At 48.9% G+C, this 17830-nt stretch overlaps 1 protein-coding gene and 1 long non-coding RNA gene across 2 annotated transcripts; both read right to left on the reverse strand.

The window, feature by feature from the left end:
- Positions 1–1951: 1951 nt before the first annotated feature.
- Positions 1952–15924, reverse strand: fcer1g (Fc fragment of IgE receptor Ig). The gene is made up of 6 exons (XM_033042615.1): positions 15711–15924; positions 6729–6823; positions 4528–4566; positions 4194–4268; positions 2670–2690; positions 1952–2066 (listed from the first exon to the last, which is right to left on the reverse strand). Exons 1-6 carry the CDS (start codon positions 15754–15756, stop codon positions 2001–2003), a joined length of 342 nt encoding a protein of 113 aa, XP_032898506.1. The 5' UTR covers positions 15757–15924; the 3' UTR covers positions 1952–2000.
- Positions 15925–16502: 578 nt separating this feature from the next.
- On the reverse strand, positions 16503–17810 carry LOC116986859. Its single transcript, XR_004415588.1, has 2 exons — positions 17704–17810; positions 16503–16679 (listed from the first exon to the last, which is right to left on the reverse strand). It is a non-coding gene; the product is annotated as an uncharacterized LOC116986859 (long non-coding RNA).
- Between the last annotated feature and the right edge of the window lie 20 nt (positions 17811–17830).

Raw genomic sequence — 17830 nt, forward strand, 5'->3', positions numbered from 1 at the left:
GATGACACCAGGTATTGGATGAATAACGAGTAAAGATGATTCAGAGTATGGGAGGGAGATGCTGCCTAAAATAGGGACAAAATGCTGGAGTAATTCAGTGGGAGCTGCCCAAGCAAAATATGAGGTGCTCTTCCTCCAATTTGTGATGACATCACTCTGACAGTGGAGGAGGCCCAGGGCAGAAAGGTCAGTGTGGGAATGGGAGGGGGAGTTAAAGTGCTTAGCAACCTGCAGATCGCGTAGGCACAGGCACACTGAGCGAAGGTGTTCAGCTGAACAATCGCCGAGAGCCTGTCTTCTTCAAAGGATTGGTGGTGTAGAGAATCATTGTTTCTATGTTTCTATGTTTCAACAACAAATTCCTGGGTGTGCCCATCTCTCAAGATCTGTCCTAGGCTCAGCACATTGATGTAGTCACAAAGAAAACCCATCAATACCTCTACTTCCTGAGAACATTGAGGAGATTCAGTATGTTGACGAATACGATCTTGAGCTTCCAGAAGTGTATGATAGAGAGTAGATTGCCTGGTTGCATTGTGGCCTGGTTCAGCAACTCGAAAGTCCAAGAATAAAGGAGATTGCAAAAAGTGGTAAACACAGCCTGGTCCATAACAAGTACTAACCTCCCCATCATAGAAGGATCTATAGGAGGCGTTGCCTCAAAAGGCAGCCGGTATCATCAAAGATCCACACTATCTTGGTCATGCTCTAATTTCCTACTCCTAACACTGGGAAGAAGGTGTTGGAGACTGAAAATTATGGCCACCAACTTTCTTCTTCCCAAAAAACATCAAGCTCTTGAACACGACACAATTAACCTCTTCTCACTTGTATCTACCTATCAATTGCTGTCTCCTTCCACTCACCTTTTACAACCGATCTCCCCTCTACACCATCAGTCCGAAGAAAAGTCCCAAACCAAAACATAATCTGCCCGTTTCTCTCCACTGATGCTGGCCTGCCTGTTGAGTTCCACTAACACACCATTTTGCTCAAGCTTCCAGCATGTGTTGTCTCGTGCAGTAGCGGACTGGGTCTAAAAATATTGGTTGCCAGGAGACTAAGGGGGCCCACTTCATCAGAGGCCCACTTGCCATCGGGCAAGCTGACACCCTGGCCAGTCCGCCACTGGTCTCTTGTGTCACCAAAACCCTGGTCAGTTTAATAGAGCTAAACCACAAAGTCTGAGCCTTAACTTTAGAGCTGGGCCTCGAGTCGGCTTTACTGTAAGTTGTTCAAATACATTGAGGTGCAGGTGCATCACATGCGCATAGACCATGGTAAAGGAAGAGGTGTACAATAATGTTTCGTTGCTGAGGTAGGATCAGAGGTTGAAGTTTAGTGTGAGGCCACAAAGCTTGGGCCTGGGGTTTAGAGAGAGGCCACACCCACCCTGTGCCTATTGATTCAACCCCCAGCCTGGAGTGAAGCCTCTTGATAATAATGACTCTTGACCACCAGACTATTGCACCGGCTACATTTATTGCACAGAATAAGCACACATAAAACCGAGAATGAATGAAAGGACAGTTGTTCATCAATCTATTCAACCAGGTGTGACTCACCTCCTGCCTCCACCATTCAAAGCGTTACTAACCCCACCCATATGATGTATATATTATTTAACATGATCCCAGAGTCCCCGCATTCCCTCCACCCAGTCATCGAGCAGAGCAGCTTCCTTCCACGCCTTTGTTGGAGGAATGAAAGAGGCTGAATGGTCTTGCTGTCCCCAGGTGACAGACTCGAGGGGCTCAAGAGCCTCCAGGTGTAGGAGGAAGGACGAGCAATTCCCGCAGTCGCACAAAACACGTTGGTCTTGATGCTGAAGACTGGGTGATCATGAACAGTTACCCCACTCTCCCAGTCCCACCCCAACCCCTACACTCCCACCCCACCACCACTACATCCCCCCCCCCCCCCCCCCCCCCCACACAGCCCCACCCCCCCCCCCCCCCCCCCCCACACACACACACTAGCCCCAGCGATTGGCAGCATCACTATTTCTTTCCAGGAGCCTGGCGCTGCAGAGATTCGTACGTATCAACATGGTGCTCTCCCAGACCCTGGGGGGGAGAGAGAGAAAGGTTAGATACAAACTGAGATGGGGGGTGTGGGAGGGGGGGTTGGAGCGAGGGGGGGGGGGGGGTAGGGGGAGGGGAGGAGAGAGGTGAGCAGAGAGAGGGGGAATGGGGTTAGAGGTCAACTGGGAAGCAGGGAGGAGGAGAGGCAGGGAGAGGGGGTGGGGCGAGGGGAAAGCTGGGAAGGGAGAGGGTGAGAGGGAGAGGGTGGGAGAGAGGGAGGTAGACAGAGAAGGATAGAGAGAGAGAAAAAAGAGTGAGAAAGAGAGAGGGGGAAGGGGGGAGGGGGGGGGGGTAGTGTGGGAAAAAGTGGAAGAGAGTTCAGAGATGAGCACACAAAAATAGTGAAAGAAAGAAAACAGAGTCAAAGGGAGATCTAGAGAGACCAAGAAAGTGACGAAGTGGAAAACATGGATAGAGAGGAAAACAGTGAGAAGATACAACAGAAAGACACGAAAATGCGAGACATGGAGGGGTGGGGGGTCAGACAGTCAGACAGTAACAGTTAGCGGAGGTAGAGAGAGGGGGCAGAGGGAGAGTTAGATTGACCGAGAGACATAAGCGGAGCAAAGAATACCATGGCCATACCGTGTAAATGCTCTCTTCTTGCTGTGGGGAGAGAAGAAAGTGAGAAAAATAAATAAATAAGTGATTGCAACAACCGCACCCATCTGCCACACACTCGCAGGGCACGCGGCCACACACAGGGTGAAGCTCCCATAGAAACATAGACAATAGGTGCAGGAGTAGGCCATTCGGCCCTTCGAGCCTGCACCGCCATTCAATATGATCATGGCTGATCATCCAACTCAGTATCCTGTACCTGCCTTCTCTCCATACCCCCTGATACCTTTAGCCACAAGGGCCACATCTAACTCCCTCTTAAATATAGCCAATGAACTGGCCTCAACTACCTTCTGTGGCAGAGAATTCCAGAGATTCACCACTCTCCGTGTGAAAAATGTTTTTCTCATCTCGGTCCTAAAAGATTTCCCCCTTATCCTTAAACTGTGACCCCTTGTTCTGGACTTCCCCAACATCGGGAACAATCTTCCTGCATCTAGCCTGTGCAAACGCTTAAGATTTTTGTAAGTTTCTATAAGATCCCCCCTCAATCTATGAAAGTCCTGACATCCCAGGGATCAGTCTGGTGAACTTTCTCTCCCTCTATGGCAAGAATGTCTTTCCTCAGATTAGGAGACCAAAACTGTACGCAATACTCCAGGTGTGGTCTCACCAAGACCCTGTACAACTGCAGTAGAACCTCCCTGCTCCTATACTCAAATCCTTTTGCTATGAATGCTAACATACCATTCGCTTTCTTCACTGCCTGCTGCACCTGCATGCCTACTTTAAATGACTGGTGTACTATGACACCCAGGTCTCGTTTCATCTCCCCTTTTCCTAATCGACCACCATTCAGATAATAGTCTACTTTCCTGTTTTTGCCACCAAAGTGGATAACCTCACATTTATCCACATTATACTGCATCTGTCATGCATTTGCCCACTCACCCAGCCTATCCAAGTCACCTTGCAGCCTCCTAGCATCTCCTCACAGCTAACACTGCCCCCCAGCTTCGGGTCATCCGCAAACTTGGAGATGTTGCATTCAATTCCCTCGTCCAAATCATTTATATCGTAAATAGCTGGGGTCCCAGCACTAAGCCTTGCGGTACCCCACTAGTCACTGCCGGCCATTGTGAAAAGGACCCGTTTACTCCTACTCTTTGCTTCCTGTATGCCAGCCAGTTCTCTATCCACATCAATACTGAACCCCCAATACCGTGTGCTTTAAGTTTGTATACTAATCTCTTATGTGGGACCTTGTCGAAAGCCTTCTGAAAGTCCAGATATAACTGGTTCTCCCTTATCCACTCTACTAGTTACATCCTCGAAAAATTCTATAAGATTCGTCCGACATGATTTACCTTTCGTAAATCCATGCTGACTTTGTCCAATGATGTCACCACTTTCCAAATGTGCTGCTATCCCATCTTTAATAACTGATTCTAGCAGTTTCCCCACTACCGATGTTAGACTAACTGGTCTGTAATTCCTCGGTACACTGACCAGTCACGTACGGCCGCCCGTCATTTGATCAGGACTCACCTTTTTTCCTCCGCCACCAGTCCGTTTTTCTCCCTTTACCACCTCATAAATGGCCTTGTTTCCCATCTGCAGGTGCTGCCAGGGACACAGATACCGGCTAAAGTCAGTGCAGGCGGCTCGTTCCCCGTCCGTCATGCTAACCCTCTCCCTCTGCCCACCGGGCGGCCAGTTCCCCGTCTGTGGCATTAACCCCCCCCCCCCCCCCCCCCGCCTTTGGTTGAGGTGTCAGGCCCGCGATTGGGTGGGGGTGGGGGGGGGGGGAATCTGTTCCTAAATCCAGCCAGATGACAGCCCCCCCTCCCACCCCTCTCCTCGGCCCAAGCTCTCGCCTCACCTCATAAGCCGCCGCCTTTTCCTTCTTTCGATTCAAGATCTGTGTCGATTGATTGAGAAAGGTTTACGTTAGCCTTCAGTGCGTGGGTAATTGTTGCAAGGGCAGCGCCGTCCACCCCCCGCCCTTCAGAACACGAGATACAGAGCAGGAGAGGCCACTCGGGCTCTCGTTCCTGCTGCCCCATTCAACGAGACCACGGCTGATATTTTCCTCCAGCTCCCCCCTCCCGCACGAACCCCCAAATCCTCGGTTCCTCAACACCCCAAAACCCAGCGATCTGCCCCGAATCTCTCAGTGACTTGAGTCCCCGCAGCCTCTGGGGGAGAGAATTCCAAAGTGGGGGGAAGACATTTCTACCCGTCTCTGCCCTGAAATGCCGACCCTTCACGCTGAGACGGGGATCCCTGGTTCCAGCCAGCGGAACCCCGTCCACACACCCACCCTGTCGACGTGAATGAGAATTGACATTGCAAATTTGGGAAGCACTTGTGCAGTGAGTGAGAGAATGTTTGTGGGCGAGACTGTGTATAACGGTGTATGATTGTGAGTGTGTGAGTTTGTGACTGTCTGTGTGAGTGTGAGTGTGAGTGTGAGTGTGAGTGCGTGTGACACTGCGCGTGAGTATGTGTGTCTCTTCTGAGTACGCGAGATAGAGTGGGTGTAAAGGCAAGGCAAGGCAACTTTATTTATATAGCACATTTCATACACGAGGCAGACTCAAAGTGCTTCACATAAAAACATGTCATACAATAAAATGAAATAATAAAATGAAGTAAAATAGAAGAATTAAAAGAAAAGAAAAGCAAAATTAAAAATGCATTATAAAAAGTGCAAAAGTTAAAAGTGCAATGTAGTTAAGATTTAGCTGAAAGCTAAAGTAAACATAAAAGTTTTCAGTCTTGTTTTAAAAGTGGTCAAAGTTGAGGCAAATCTTAAATCTTCAGGAAGTTTATTCCAGCTATTTGTTGCATAGTAACTAAATCCTGCTTTCCCCTGTTTTGTATTTACTCTGGGAATCACTAACAGATTGGTTTCAGAAGATCTTAGCGGTCTAGAAGGCTTATATAGTGGAAACATGTCAGTGATATACTTTGGCCCTAAACCATGTAGTGATTTATAGGTGAGCAGCAGGATTTTGAAATCAATTCTCTGACATACAGGGAGCCAATGTAAGGATTTAAGAATTGGTGTAATGTGTTCAAATTTTTTGGTCTTTGTTAGAACTCTAGCAACAGCGTTCTGAACAAGCTGTAGCTGCCTGGCAGTTTTTTTCGGAAGACCTGCAAGGAGACCGTTACAATAATCTAGCCTACTAGTAATAAAGGCATGTACAAGTTTTTCGAAGTCTTGAGCTGACATGAGTCCTCTTAAAAGAGAGAATATGTGCCTGGTGACATCTGCATACTCTCCACTTCTCCCAACAACCCCCAGTCCACTGAAATCAACCCCAGCCTCTCCGATCTCTCCTCACAGTGACAAAGTTCCAGCCCAGGCAACGTCCTGGTAAATCCCTATCCCAGTGCGAGCCGTCTCTCCTGTGTGATGGTGACCAGAACTGTCCCCGGGGTCAGGCTGGGGTCTAACTGGTGTTGGGCACGGATCATGCACCCTCTCCCTCCCTACTCTTGTACTCTGGGCCTCGTCTGAAGGAAAGTGAATTGTCGGTCTTTACATTACAACCCCGTGACGTGTTTGCCAAGTGAGGAACTCGCCTTCACACCCGTTACTCATTGGATACAACGGTACAAACCACAGACCCATCCAAATTCTTTCATTCAATACCTATCCCAGCGCCCCGCGTCACTGACTGACCATCTCCGCTGATGCGAATCCTCCTCCATCACACTCCCTTAGCGACACCTCCCCTCCAGCACCCTGTATCATTAACTGTATCTTTACTAATGTTACTCCATCCTCACATTATCCCTCAGTTAATCCTCTCTCCCAGCACCCTGTGTCACTGACTATATCTCCAAGCGTTGACCAAGGTCCCTCACACTGTCCCCCAGCATCCCTTCGCTCCGTATCAATACCACACCAATATCTTCACTGGTGTTTACAGCTGGGTGGAGGTGTTACAACAGGACGCTGTTGTTGAGGTGTTGTTGAGGCCGAGAGACAATGTGAGAGAGCTGGATTAACATTACAGCCTTACAGTGCCAGAGACTCGGATTCTATCTCATCGCTAGCTGTCCGCTCACCTTCAGACGGCAGTACAGAGCCGTTAACACCGTCCCATAGATGAACAGAACGGCGTCCAGGACGTAACAAATCTCGGGCTCCTGCAGTCCAGCTGCTGAGAAAGAGGTGAGTGGGGATCAGAGGATGTCGAACACAGTAGGACCCAAATGAGAGGTACCAGGTAGCTTCCAGTCTTGGTACCACCCACCTACCCACCCCTGTCCGACCCCCCCCCCCCACCACCCCCCAACCTCGCCCCGTCTCGTTTCCTTCGTCTGAAGAAAGGTTTCGTCCCGAAACATTGCCTATTTCCTTCGCTCCATAGATGCTGCTGCACCCGCTGAGTTTCTCCAGCATTTTGTGTACCTTCGATTTTCCAGCTTCTGCAGTTCCTTCTTAGACAACTCGTTTCCTTTGTCCACCCCTCTCCCCCTCACTTTCCTCCTTTTCCTCTTCTTTCTCCTCTCCTCTTTCCTTCTCCCCCTTGCTCTCTCCGTCTACCCTCCCTCTTTCTTCCTTCTCTCCCGTCAGTATCCCTGTGTGACTGTTCCTCGTGGCGTACAAAATGACGCCAGGCACCAGCGGAGCAGTCCATTGGGAACAGCCCCATTGGGCGAGACCGTCGGTCGGTGAAGTGTAAAGTTCTTATATCTCCAGTTAATGTCTATTTGTAATTGTTTCATTTTATACGTAAGACAATCAGGGGCCGGTGTGTACGAGCAATTTACGTTTAGGTTAGCTACTGTCGGCATATTATATTATTTTGTCTAGATATATTTTGCAGTATTATTTTGGACACTTGGGGGGTGGTTATTAATGCACAGAGGGCATTGTGGACAGGGAGGGACAGAACAGGCACAGGGGTGGAGAGCATACAGTTTTCACCAGACCGGGATGAACAGCAAGCTACAACTTGTTTGCTGAATAAGGAAAACCTGGTGCATTCACCTCTTTGTTTGTACAACTACTTCAATAAAGAACCAATAAATAATGACTGGAAAATCTGTTCTATTTGGTCTGCATAAGATCACTCCTACTTACCTGCGTTAGTAATGGCAACGGGAAGTTGGACACTGGAAGAGTAGGAAAGTTGCCATTACATTTTAAGCGAAAAACTAGCTCAGTGAAACTGGAGCAAGTGAAAACCTGGGAACAAGGATTGTTTTACTTCACCAGCCTGACGCCGCCATTCCCGATCAACTGGTCACGGTCGCCACCTTCGCTAATCTGACTAACGGAGATGGAAACCTCGAAAGCCGACGCGCAGAGAGAAGGAGCACGTACAGCATTAAGGTTTATTGGTGACGCTATATATAGGGTGATTTCACGAAAGGTCACTGGATCATAGATCCTCACCCACGTGACCGCAAAATCCAACTGGGGTACAAACGTCACTTCCAGTCCATGTTATTGATAGATAGATAGATAAGATAGATAAATACTTTATTAATCCCCTTATTCAGGGGAAATTCTGATGTCCATGCAGCACACTAATAAAAATACAACACAGTATTCAAAGAAATTCAACACCAAAACATCCCCCACAGTGATTCCCACTGTGGGGGAAGGCACAAAGTCCAGTCCCCATCCCCTTGTCCACCCATAGTCGGGCCTATTGAGGCCTCCACAGTCGCCGCCACGGCGCCCGATGTTCTCGCCGGGTGATGGTACTCCGGCGTCGGGAGAACCCTCAGCAGCTTGGGGTTATGCTGAAAACGCGAACTTTCACACCAGTTAAAAACCGCGAAAACGGCCCGTTTTTGAGCTGTAAATAACTGTGCCAGTCGGGGTGACCGTGAGACACAGCTATCTTACTTTAGAGCCCAGAAGATAAAGAAAAACGAAGGTATTTTATCGCGTTTGCTCACTGCATTTCATCAAAACATCAATAATGCCTTCGTTTTGATGAAATGCAGCGAGCAAACGCGATAATTCCCGATATTTTCGATCTTTATATCTGCACGGCCAACAACTTCCGCTGTTATTTTCCCTTCAGCGCTCTCTTGTCTTTACCTTCGTTTTTCTTTATCTTCTGGACTCTAAAGTAAGATAGCTGTGCCTCACGGTCAAACATACAAATTTTTGGATCATAGAAGCTAATCGAGCTTTGCACAGAAAGCTTGATGGGAAGGCAGAAAATTACAGGACAAAAGACTAGTATTCTCTGGCGTACCATGAACCAGGTGAAGCCTGTGATCAGTCACCATATCTCAGGTTTGGAAATATCTAGTCTGGACAAAGACAATGTCATTCAACTATCTGTTGTGTTCACACACAAGACCATGCCTGTTTCTCAGCTGAACATTCCCAGACAGGAAGAAGGATATCAAGATTCCTGAAATAGACTCACAGGGACAAATGCTTAAAAAGTATTGGAATCTTGGGAGCTGGTCAACAGCTAAGAGGATGGACCATGCGCTGTGAAGACCCCACTGGGGTGGGTCATCTATGGTCCCCTGAGAAGAGACACCAAAAGCAGGGATGAAAATGGCTGCCCTGCTGCTGCTGTCAATCGAGTATCCATTGTAAAGCTAGGAGGTGCTACTTGTCAAGCAATATAATCATGACTTCAGTGAAAGAACCAGCAAGCAAACAGAAGAAATATCCAGAGAAAATGTAAAGTCCTTGGATATTACGAACCTCTCAGCAAAGATGATAGATGAATTGTTTAGACTTACCTTTCAAACAAGAGTCAGCATGCCAAATAACTATTGTATTGCAGAGCAGCTCATCCAGAGCCTGAAACGCAGATTAGAAACATAGAAAATAGGTGCAGGAGTAGGCCATTCGGCCCTTCGAGCCTGCACCGCCATTCAATATGATCATGGCTGATCATCCAACTCAGTATCCCGTACCTGCCTTCTCTCCATACCCCCTGATCCCTTTAGCCACATCTAACTCCCTCTTAAATATAGTCAATGAACAGGCCTCAACTACCTTCTGTGGCCGAGAGTTCCAGAGATTCACCACTGTGTGAAAAATGTTTTTCTCATCTCGGTCCTAAAGGATTTCCCCTTTATCCTGAAGCTGTGACCCCTTGTCCTGGACTTCCCCAACATCGGGAACAATCTTCCTGCATCTAGCCTGTCCAACCCTTTAAGAATGTTGTAAGTTTCTATAAGATCCCCCCTCAATCTCCTAAATTCTAGTGAGTACAAGCCGAGTCTATCCAGTCTTTCTTCATATGAAAGTCCTGACTTCCCAGGAATCAGTCTGGTGAACCTTCTCTGCACTCACTCTATGGCAATAATGTCCTTCCTCAGATTTGGAGACCAAAACTGTATGCAATACTCCAGGTGTTGGTTCACCAAGACCCTGTACAACTGCAGTAGAACCTCCCTGCTCCTATACTCAAATCCTTTTGCTCTGAATGCTAACATACCATTTGCTTTCTTCACTGCCTGCTGCACCTGCATGCCTACTTTCAATGACTGGTGTACCATGACACCCAGGTCTCGTTGCATCTCCCCTTTTCCTAATCGGCCACCATTTAGATAATAGTCTTTCCTGTTTTTGCCAGCAGGTTTGGCAAGAATAAGAAATTTCATGATGAATATACATCTTCCCTCACAGAAATGATTGACAATGGTTATGCTGAAATGGTACCAGTGGACCGGTGCATGAAGCCAGCAAGCCTTGGTCAAATCGGATATGCACAGCAGCACCACTTTTCAGATGCCAGCGAAAGTGGCTACATTACTGTTTCATACCTAAGACTGGAAGATGATAGCAAAGAAGTGCATGTTGCATTCATAATGAAAAAAGCCAGAGTGGCACCATTAAAACAAATGATGATTCACAGAATGGAGCTTCCAGCTGCGGTCCTAGCTGTCAGAGTTGACAATGCTGCGAAAGGAATTACAACTTCAACTGGACAAATCCATCTTCTGGATCGATAGCACAACGGTGCTTAAGTACATCAACAACGAAATCAAACGCTTCCAAACATTTGTAGCTAACAAGATCTCTTTTGTAAGGGATGCTACTGATGAAGATATGTTCACACAAAGGAAAATCCTGCAGATGAAGCCTCCAGAGGACTAACAGCAGACGGCTTCTTAAGCTGTAAGAAATAGATCAATGGACCAGAGTTTCTCTGTAAGCCAGACAGAGAATGGCCAAAGCTTCACTTGGAATCTGAAATCTCTGCTAATGATCCAGAAATCAAACAAGACATCACAATGAACATCATTGTTAAGGATCCAATGAACCCCACAAATTCTCTGATCACCTATTTCTCACCATGGAGGAGTCTGAAGACTGCTATAGCTTGGCTTCTTAAAGTAAGGAGAACACTTGCAGTTGGCTTGAAAGGGAAAGGAGATTCAGACTGCTACGAGAAGCTTTGAAAAAGAACCTGTCATGCTAAACGATGTGAAGAAGGAAGAGAAGATTGATGAATCACTAAAGGTTAGATGGCAACACATAGTACATACCTTTTTGTTGTATATGTGTAACTTTTTATAACTCCTTATAATGTTTATTGGTAATTGCTTCGTTATATACGCAAGACAATTAGGTGTGTAGGAGCAATTTATGTTTAGGTTAGCTATTGTCGGCATATTATATTATTTTGTCCAGATATATTTTGCACTATTATTTTGGACACTTGGGGGTCGGTCATTAGATGCACAGAGGGCATTGTGGACAGGGAGGGGCAGACCAGGCACAGGGGTGGAGAGCATACAGTTTTCGCCAGACCGGGAAGAACAGCAAGCTACAACTTGTATACAGAATAAGGAAAATCTGGTAGGTTTCATCTCTTTGTTTGTACAACTACTTCAATAAAGAACCTATTATGGAACTGAAAATAACAACTGTAAAATCTGTTCTATTTGGTCTGCGTAAGATTACTCCTACTTACCCGTGTAGTAACGGCAACGGAAAGTTGGACACTGGAAGAATGGGAAAGTTGCCATTACAATATCCCTCAACTACTAACGGCATTCAACTCATCCACCTTATTTCGAATGCTTGTCACATTAAGGCACAAAGCTTTCAGGTTCGTTTTTCTGATCTCCCTTCTACCTTTTGCATTTGTCCTCCTTTTATGGCCCTCTGTCTCCTTGCATTTTGTCCCATCCCCCTGCCCTGTTAATTGCCCTGACCTTTCCCTCACTCTCTTTCCCGTTAGCTGCATGGATACTCTTCCATTTTTTATTTTGGGTTTACACCTAAAATTTGGTGTTTTCAAGGTGAGTGAGAACATTTTCCACTTGCCTGGGTGAGTGCACTTCTATCAACTCAAGAAGATCGACACCATCCAGGACAAAGCATCTCTCCATCAGCCTTCCAAAACATTTCCTCCCTATGCCCTAACATCCCTCCCTCCACCATTGGTGCAGTGTCGGCACCATCTACAAAATGTCCTGCAGGTACCCACCCAGACCATGGTAATAGAACCACACCATTTACAGTGAATTCTGACACATTCCACAGTACAATAGTACAGCGTACAGGCATGTATCTGATCCAGAATTCTCTGTCCCTGCCTTTTCAGTCAGTATGAGGCAGCTTCGACCTGTGCCTCACCAGTGTCCTAGTAGTGTGTGAGTGGTGTACTTGTCCACTGTTCGTGTCATTGTTAACAGCAGAGCAGTTTGAGACTGCAGAGATAACATACCTCACATGCTCTGGTGCAAGGTCAGAGGAAGGGGGCATGATTGTGATCACTAGCTTACTCTCGCCCTGTACTCTGTCGATCAGATAGCCAGAGCTATTTAAAACTGTGTTTTCACAAAATGTTTAGGTGGTGATAATTTCCCAACCACTGAAGTTGTGAACATCATATGGTCACCTTCCCCTTCTACTCGCCCAGCAGAAAGGCAGCCATTCAGCCCACTGAGTTTGCGCTGGTCCTTTCCAGGAGCCTATCCCTGTCCCATGCTCCCACCCTCTCCGCTCAGCCCCTCCTCTCCACAAGACCCTGCACCCATCCCCTCTCCAATACTGATCAACCCCAGCTACTCCCATCTTCCCCTCCTTTCTCTGCCACAACTAAAACTCTCTCATCTGTGGAACCGTGTTGGGAAATCCCTTGCCCATCTTTTCTGGAACTCTTGCATCTTTCCTAAAGTTAGGATTCTAGGCCTGGACACAGTTGTCTGGCTCCTGCTGCATGCAGACACGGGCTGTTCACTAGCTGAGGAGTTGTGAATGGGACTGAACATTGTGTAATCAATGATCATCCTCACTTCTGACCTTGGGATGGTAGGGCATTGATGATGCAGCTGAAAATAGTTGGGCCCAGGACACTCCCCCGAGGGAGACAGTGACCCGTACCCTCCATTATTTTGAGGTTCAGTGTGAGCTGATGCATCTGGGGAGGTGAAACCAGACAGGGAATAGGCAATGAACAGCGAGCACCGAGCATTGTAAAACAGTAGAGGGAGCTTGGGTTACATCCACAGGTTCTAAAGACAAGGTTGAGAGACGTCAGTACCCTGGATGGCGGGTAGGATCGGTGATGGGAGGATGGAGGAGGTTCTGTGAGGATATAGACAGTCCATGTGAATGGGCAAGCACATGGCCGATGGAGTACAATACGGGAAAATGGCAGGTCACCCACTTCAAGTCAAGTCAACTTTATTTCTCACATACACATACAAGATGTGCAGTGAAATGAAAGTGGCAATGCCTGCGGATTGTGCAAAAAAACTATAGAACAGAGTAGAACAGAATCAATATTTACATGTTAGAAAAATTTTTTTCAAGAGACACAACACAACAGTAAATTAGTCCCTGGTGAGATAAGAGTTTACAGTCCTGATGGCCTGTGGGAAGAAACTCCGACTAATCCTCTCTGTTTTCACATCATGACAGCGGAGGTGTTTGCCTGACTGTAGCAGCTGGAACAGTCCGTTGCTGCGGTGGTAGGGGTCCCCATAATGTTGCTGGCTCTGGATCTGCACCTCCTCGTGTATAGGTCCTGTGGGGGGAGGGGGGGGCGAGTGTAGTTCCCATGGTGCGTTTGGCTGAACGCACTACTCTCTGCAAAGCCTTCCTGTCCTGGGCAGAGCTGTTCCCAAACCAGCTTGAGATGTTGCCGGACAAGATGCTTTCTACAGCCCCAGTGTAGAAGCACTGAAGGATCCTCAGAGACTCTGAATTTCCTCAGCTGCCTGAGGTGGTAAAGGCTCTGCGTTGCCTAATGCCCCTGTCCCACTTAGGAAACCTGAACGGAAACCTCTGGAGACTTTGCGCCCCACCCAAGGTTTCCGTGTGGTTCCCGGAGGTTTTTGTCAGTCTCCCTACCTGTTTCCACTACCTGCAACCTCCGGCAACCACCTGCAACCTCCGTGAACCGCAAGGAAACCTTGGGTGGGGCGCAAAGTCTCCAGAGGTTTCCATTCAGGTTTCCTAAGTGGGACAGGGGCATTACTCACCTGTGTGGCAGTGTGTGTTGTCCATGTCAGATCCTCTGTGATGTGGACTCCCAGGTATTTAAAGCAGCTCACCCTATCCACTTGTCCCATTTGGACTATTCCTATTCCTTTCTATTCCTTCCACCCCATACTGTGGTGGAAGGAATAGAAAGCCGGGGCACTTTTGTTGTCATGGACAGAGACGGGACGGTGTTGTTGTGGAGAGGGACATGGGAGTCCCTGGACATCACTCACTGGACGATCCCCCACAGGAAGACCAGCAGTCAGGAGGGAGACTGTCCGTGGGCCTTCACTGTGAGAGGGTTTGAATCAATGACTCGATGGGGCAGATGTGAGGAGGGCTGTGCCTTGGCTGGGGTGTCTAGAGCCACCTCAGAGTGAGGGGTAGAGATGGGAGAAATGTTTTCATCCAGAGTGGGGAATTCATGGAATTCCTTCCCTGATGGGCTTTGGGGACTCAGACAACTGTCCTGGGGCAACTGAATATTAAAGCCTTGCGATTGTGCTTCAGTTGTGTCAGGAATTGGTGAGACTTGCACAGTGTCAGTCTCTATATAATGAGATGGGGCCCCTCTCCCAGCTCATGGCCTTGGGGAACGTTGCCCCAACAGTAACTGGGGCTCAGGCCATGCAGCTTCTGGAGGCTGGGCCAGCTCGGGTATGAGAGTGGCCGGGCCCATCTATCACACACGCTCGCTATCACCATCTCTCCCCCATTTTGCAACAGGAAGAGAGACTGAAACCAAAATAAGATCAGACGGCCATTTTAATCAGGGCTTTTGATCACCATGTCTCGGCAGAAACAGCACAGGGAGAATTCAGTCACCGTTTGGCAATTGCTAGACTCTCCCATCCCACCAACTATTCCCTGTCAAGGCAGGTGTACCAGCAAAACCCTCAGGCACACCATGTACACACCCCAAAATATGACAACGATTCACTCAATTCCAGGAGCAGCCTCTCCCAATTTAATTATCATCCCAGTGCTCGGTACGAATATCGCCCTCAACTCAGTCCCTGTACAACAGTCAGACAGTGATGAACACAAACCACCCTGTAGAGATGCAGCGGCTGGAAGGGGTGATGGGGGGGCAGAAGGGTAGAGAAGCTCACAGAAACAGGGAGGGGTGTCGGGGCCAGAGGTGGGGAGGGGATTAGAGTCTGTAGGGGCTTACAGGGACATACAAGGGTGTCGGGGCTGGAGGGGGTTACAGGGATGGGGAAAGGTGTAGGGGCTGTAACAGGTTACAGGGATAGGGCAGGGTGTTGGGGCTGAACGGGGGTTACAGGGACAGGGAAGGCTGTAGGGGGTTACAGCAATGGGGCAGGGTTACAGGGACAGGGGGTTACAGGAGTAGGGCAGGGTGTACGGGTTACAGGGACAGGGAAGGCTACAGGGGCTGGAGAGGGATACAGGGGCAGGGAAGGCAGTAGGGGCTGGCGTGTGTTGTGGAGGGCTGTAGCAGAGTATAGATGGGGTGGATTTTGGATGTCTGGGCTCAGGGCTGGACGGAATGCAAAGTGGCCCTCAGTACGCCCCACGGCTCAGTGCTAGTCGGTAAACATGAGGTGTCAGGGGGAGGGGTGACCACAGGTCCCAGGACATGTCCGACTTACCAGCTGCGGAGTGGAAGAGAAATACGAGGGCAAGAACAGCCTTCATGGTGGAGCGAGCAGCCGGGCGCACTGGAGTCCGCACGTCCTGCCTGCTGGGCTGGCTGTCTGTGAGGAGGAAGTAAAACTGGAGAGCCCAGCCAGAGATGCGGTCAGTCACTGACTTCCCAGAGCACAGGAAGTGGCGCAAGATAGGGGTGGGTGGGGCGAGGAGAGATGGACATAATAAGAGATGGGGGGGGGGGGAGGGGGGAAGAGAGGGGGGGAAGAGAGAGAGAGAGAGAGAGAGAGAGAGGGGGGGAGGAGAGAGAGAGGAGAGGGGAGGAGAGAGAGAAGAGAGGAGAGAATGAGTGGGCGAGTGAGAGCAGAGAGAGTAGCGAGAGAGAGAGAGGAAGGGGAAGAGCAAGCAGTGTGCAGGAGAGGGGACGAGCTAGCTAGTTTGGGAGTGTTGGGGGAGGGGAAGAGGGGAAGGAGAATGAGATAAGTGGAAAGCTAGGGTGGAGGGGGAGAGTTGGGGGGGAGGTCAGGAGCAGGAGGGATAAGAGGACATGATGGGAAATTGGGGAGGGGTGGGGATGCAGTAATCGGTGTTAGGAAAGGCTGAGCATTTTGGATAGACCCCTGCTGAATTGTCTCCCACAATAAGGGACAGTGCAAGTCTCATAATGTAACTCCACTGCCTGCAACCACAGGTCGCGATGGCCCTGCAATTAAACAACTCCATTCCTACAACTAGCAGCCCCACCATTACGGGCCTTTGAGGTCACTCCCCACGGAGAGATGATGTGAGCGAGCTTGAGCAATTCCATTTATTAATCCAATGTTACATTGAGGAACATACACACGGAGCAAAGGGTGGCAGGGAGGGGAATAGCCCCGTCTGCCCTACGGGGGAGCGAGAGACGGTTGCGCAGCTGGGCTTCTGGAGTGTGCGCTAGCGATCCACCTCCCCAAACACCACGTCCTGGGTGCCTGAAACACAAGAGGGTGGGAGGCAGAATCATTGTAGACCACATAATCCCCATCCACAACGGCCCACTTATTGAGCAAGTGCAGCTGACGCCATGGGGGAGATATCCCACCACTAACACAATTGACCTCAAACACCACCAACCCACCAACCCACCAGCTAGGATCATGACAGCGGCATCAACACATTTGAAAATGCAAGTATTTCCGAAGGCACAGAGTGAATTTCCCTCTACACTGCCCCATCACACACTCACAGGTTACAGGTCAGGGAGGGGGGGAGGGCCAGGAGCGAGGGGTTGTCTCCCTGTCGGTCTGCTCCTGGGCCTGGCCAAAGATGGCCATTCGCGGGGTCCAGGCAGCGGGTAGTCGACAGCCGCACCGGGGTTTGTAGAGCGACGCTGATGTACACGGAGCAGAAGTACACTGTCCCATCACATATTCCAAGATTAGACAAGGAACAGCAAAAGCTCAGTTATTGGTGGGAAATAAGTCAGTCTAACCACTAAACAGCCTGCAGTTAAATCTAGACACACAGCTGAAAGAAACAGCCAGTGACTCATGGAATGGAGGAGGACATGGCAAGGGTTTGAGCTGAGAGCTGGTGCAGGATACCTCTGAACCTCGGAACTAGAGTCAGAACCATAGCTTATACTTGATTTTGATGGGCAGGAGAAGCTGGTTAGGGAGCCAACACAAAGGAGATCTAACATTCAGCCCTTGCCGGGGCCGAGAATCATGTTCCTTCTCAAATGCTTACGTGACTGAGAAGAACAAGGAAGGAACATGATTCCGCATTCATGAACAATTCCACATTCATGTCCCATGCTGACCACACTCTGTCCTGTCACATGCTCCCGGGATATGGTTAGACATGGGCTGAAACTCCCTCTACACTTTCACAATCAGGACACTGGTTGGAAACAGAGTGATGTTCTCCCTACTGTCCTGCCATATGTTCACGAGTCACGGGTCAGAACGACGGGAGTGAAGCTCCCTTTTCACTATCCAAAGCTGACATACGCACCAATTATTGCCACCCCACGTCCGCAAGCATGTGTCCTTCCGCCATCCTGTCAAGGCCCGCCTTGAAATAACACAGAGAGTTAATTCTGTAGTAGGATGAATGAGGTGGAGAATAGGGGGGGGGGGGG

This window comes from Amblyraja radiata, chromosome 24 (assembly GCF_010909765.2).
Source record: "Amblyraja radiata isolate CabotCenter1 chromosome 24, sAmbRad1.1.pri, whole genome shotgun sequence".
Classification (NCBI taxonomy): Eukaryota; Metazoa; Chordata; class Chondrichthyes; order Rajiformes; family Rajidae; genus Amblyraja; species Amblyraja radiata.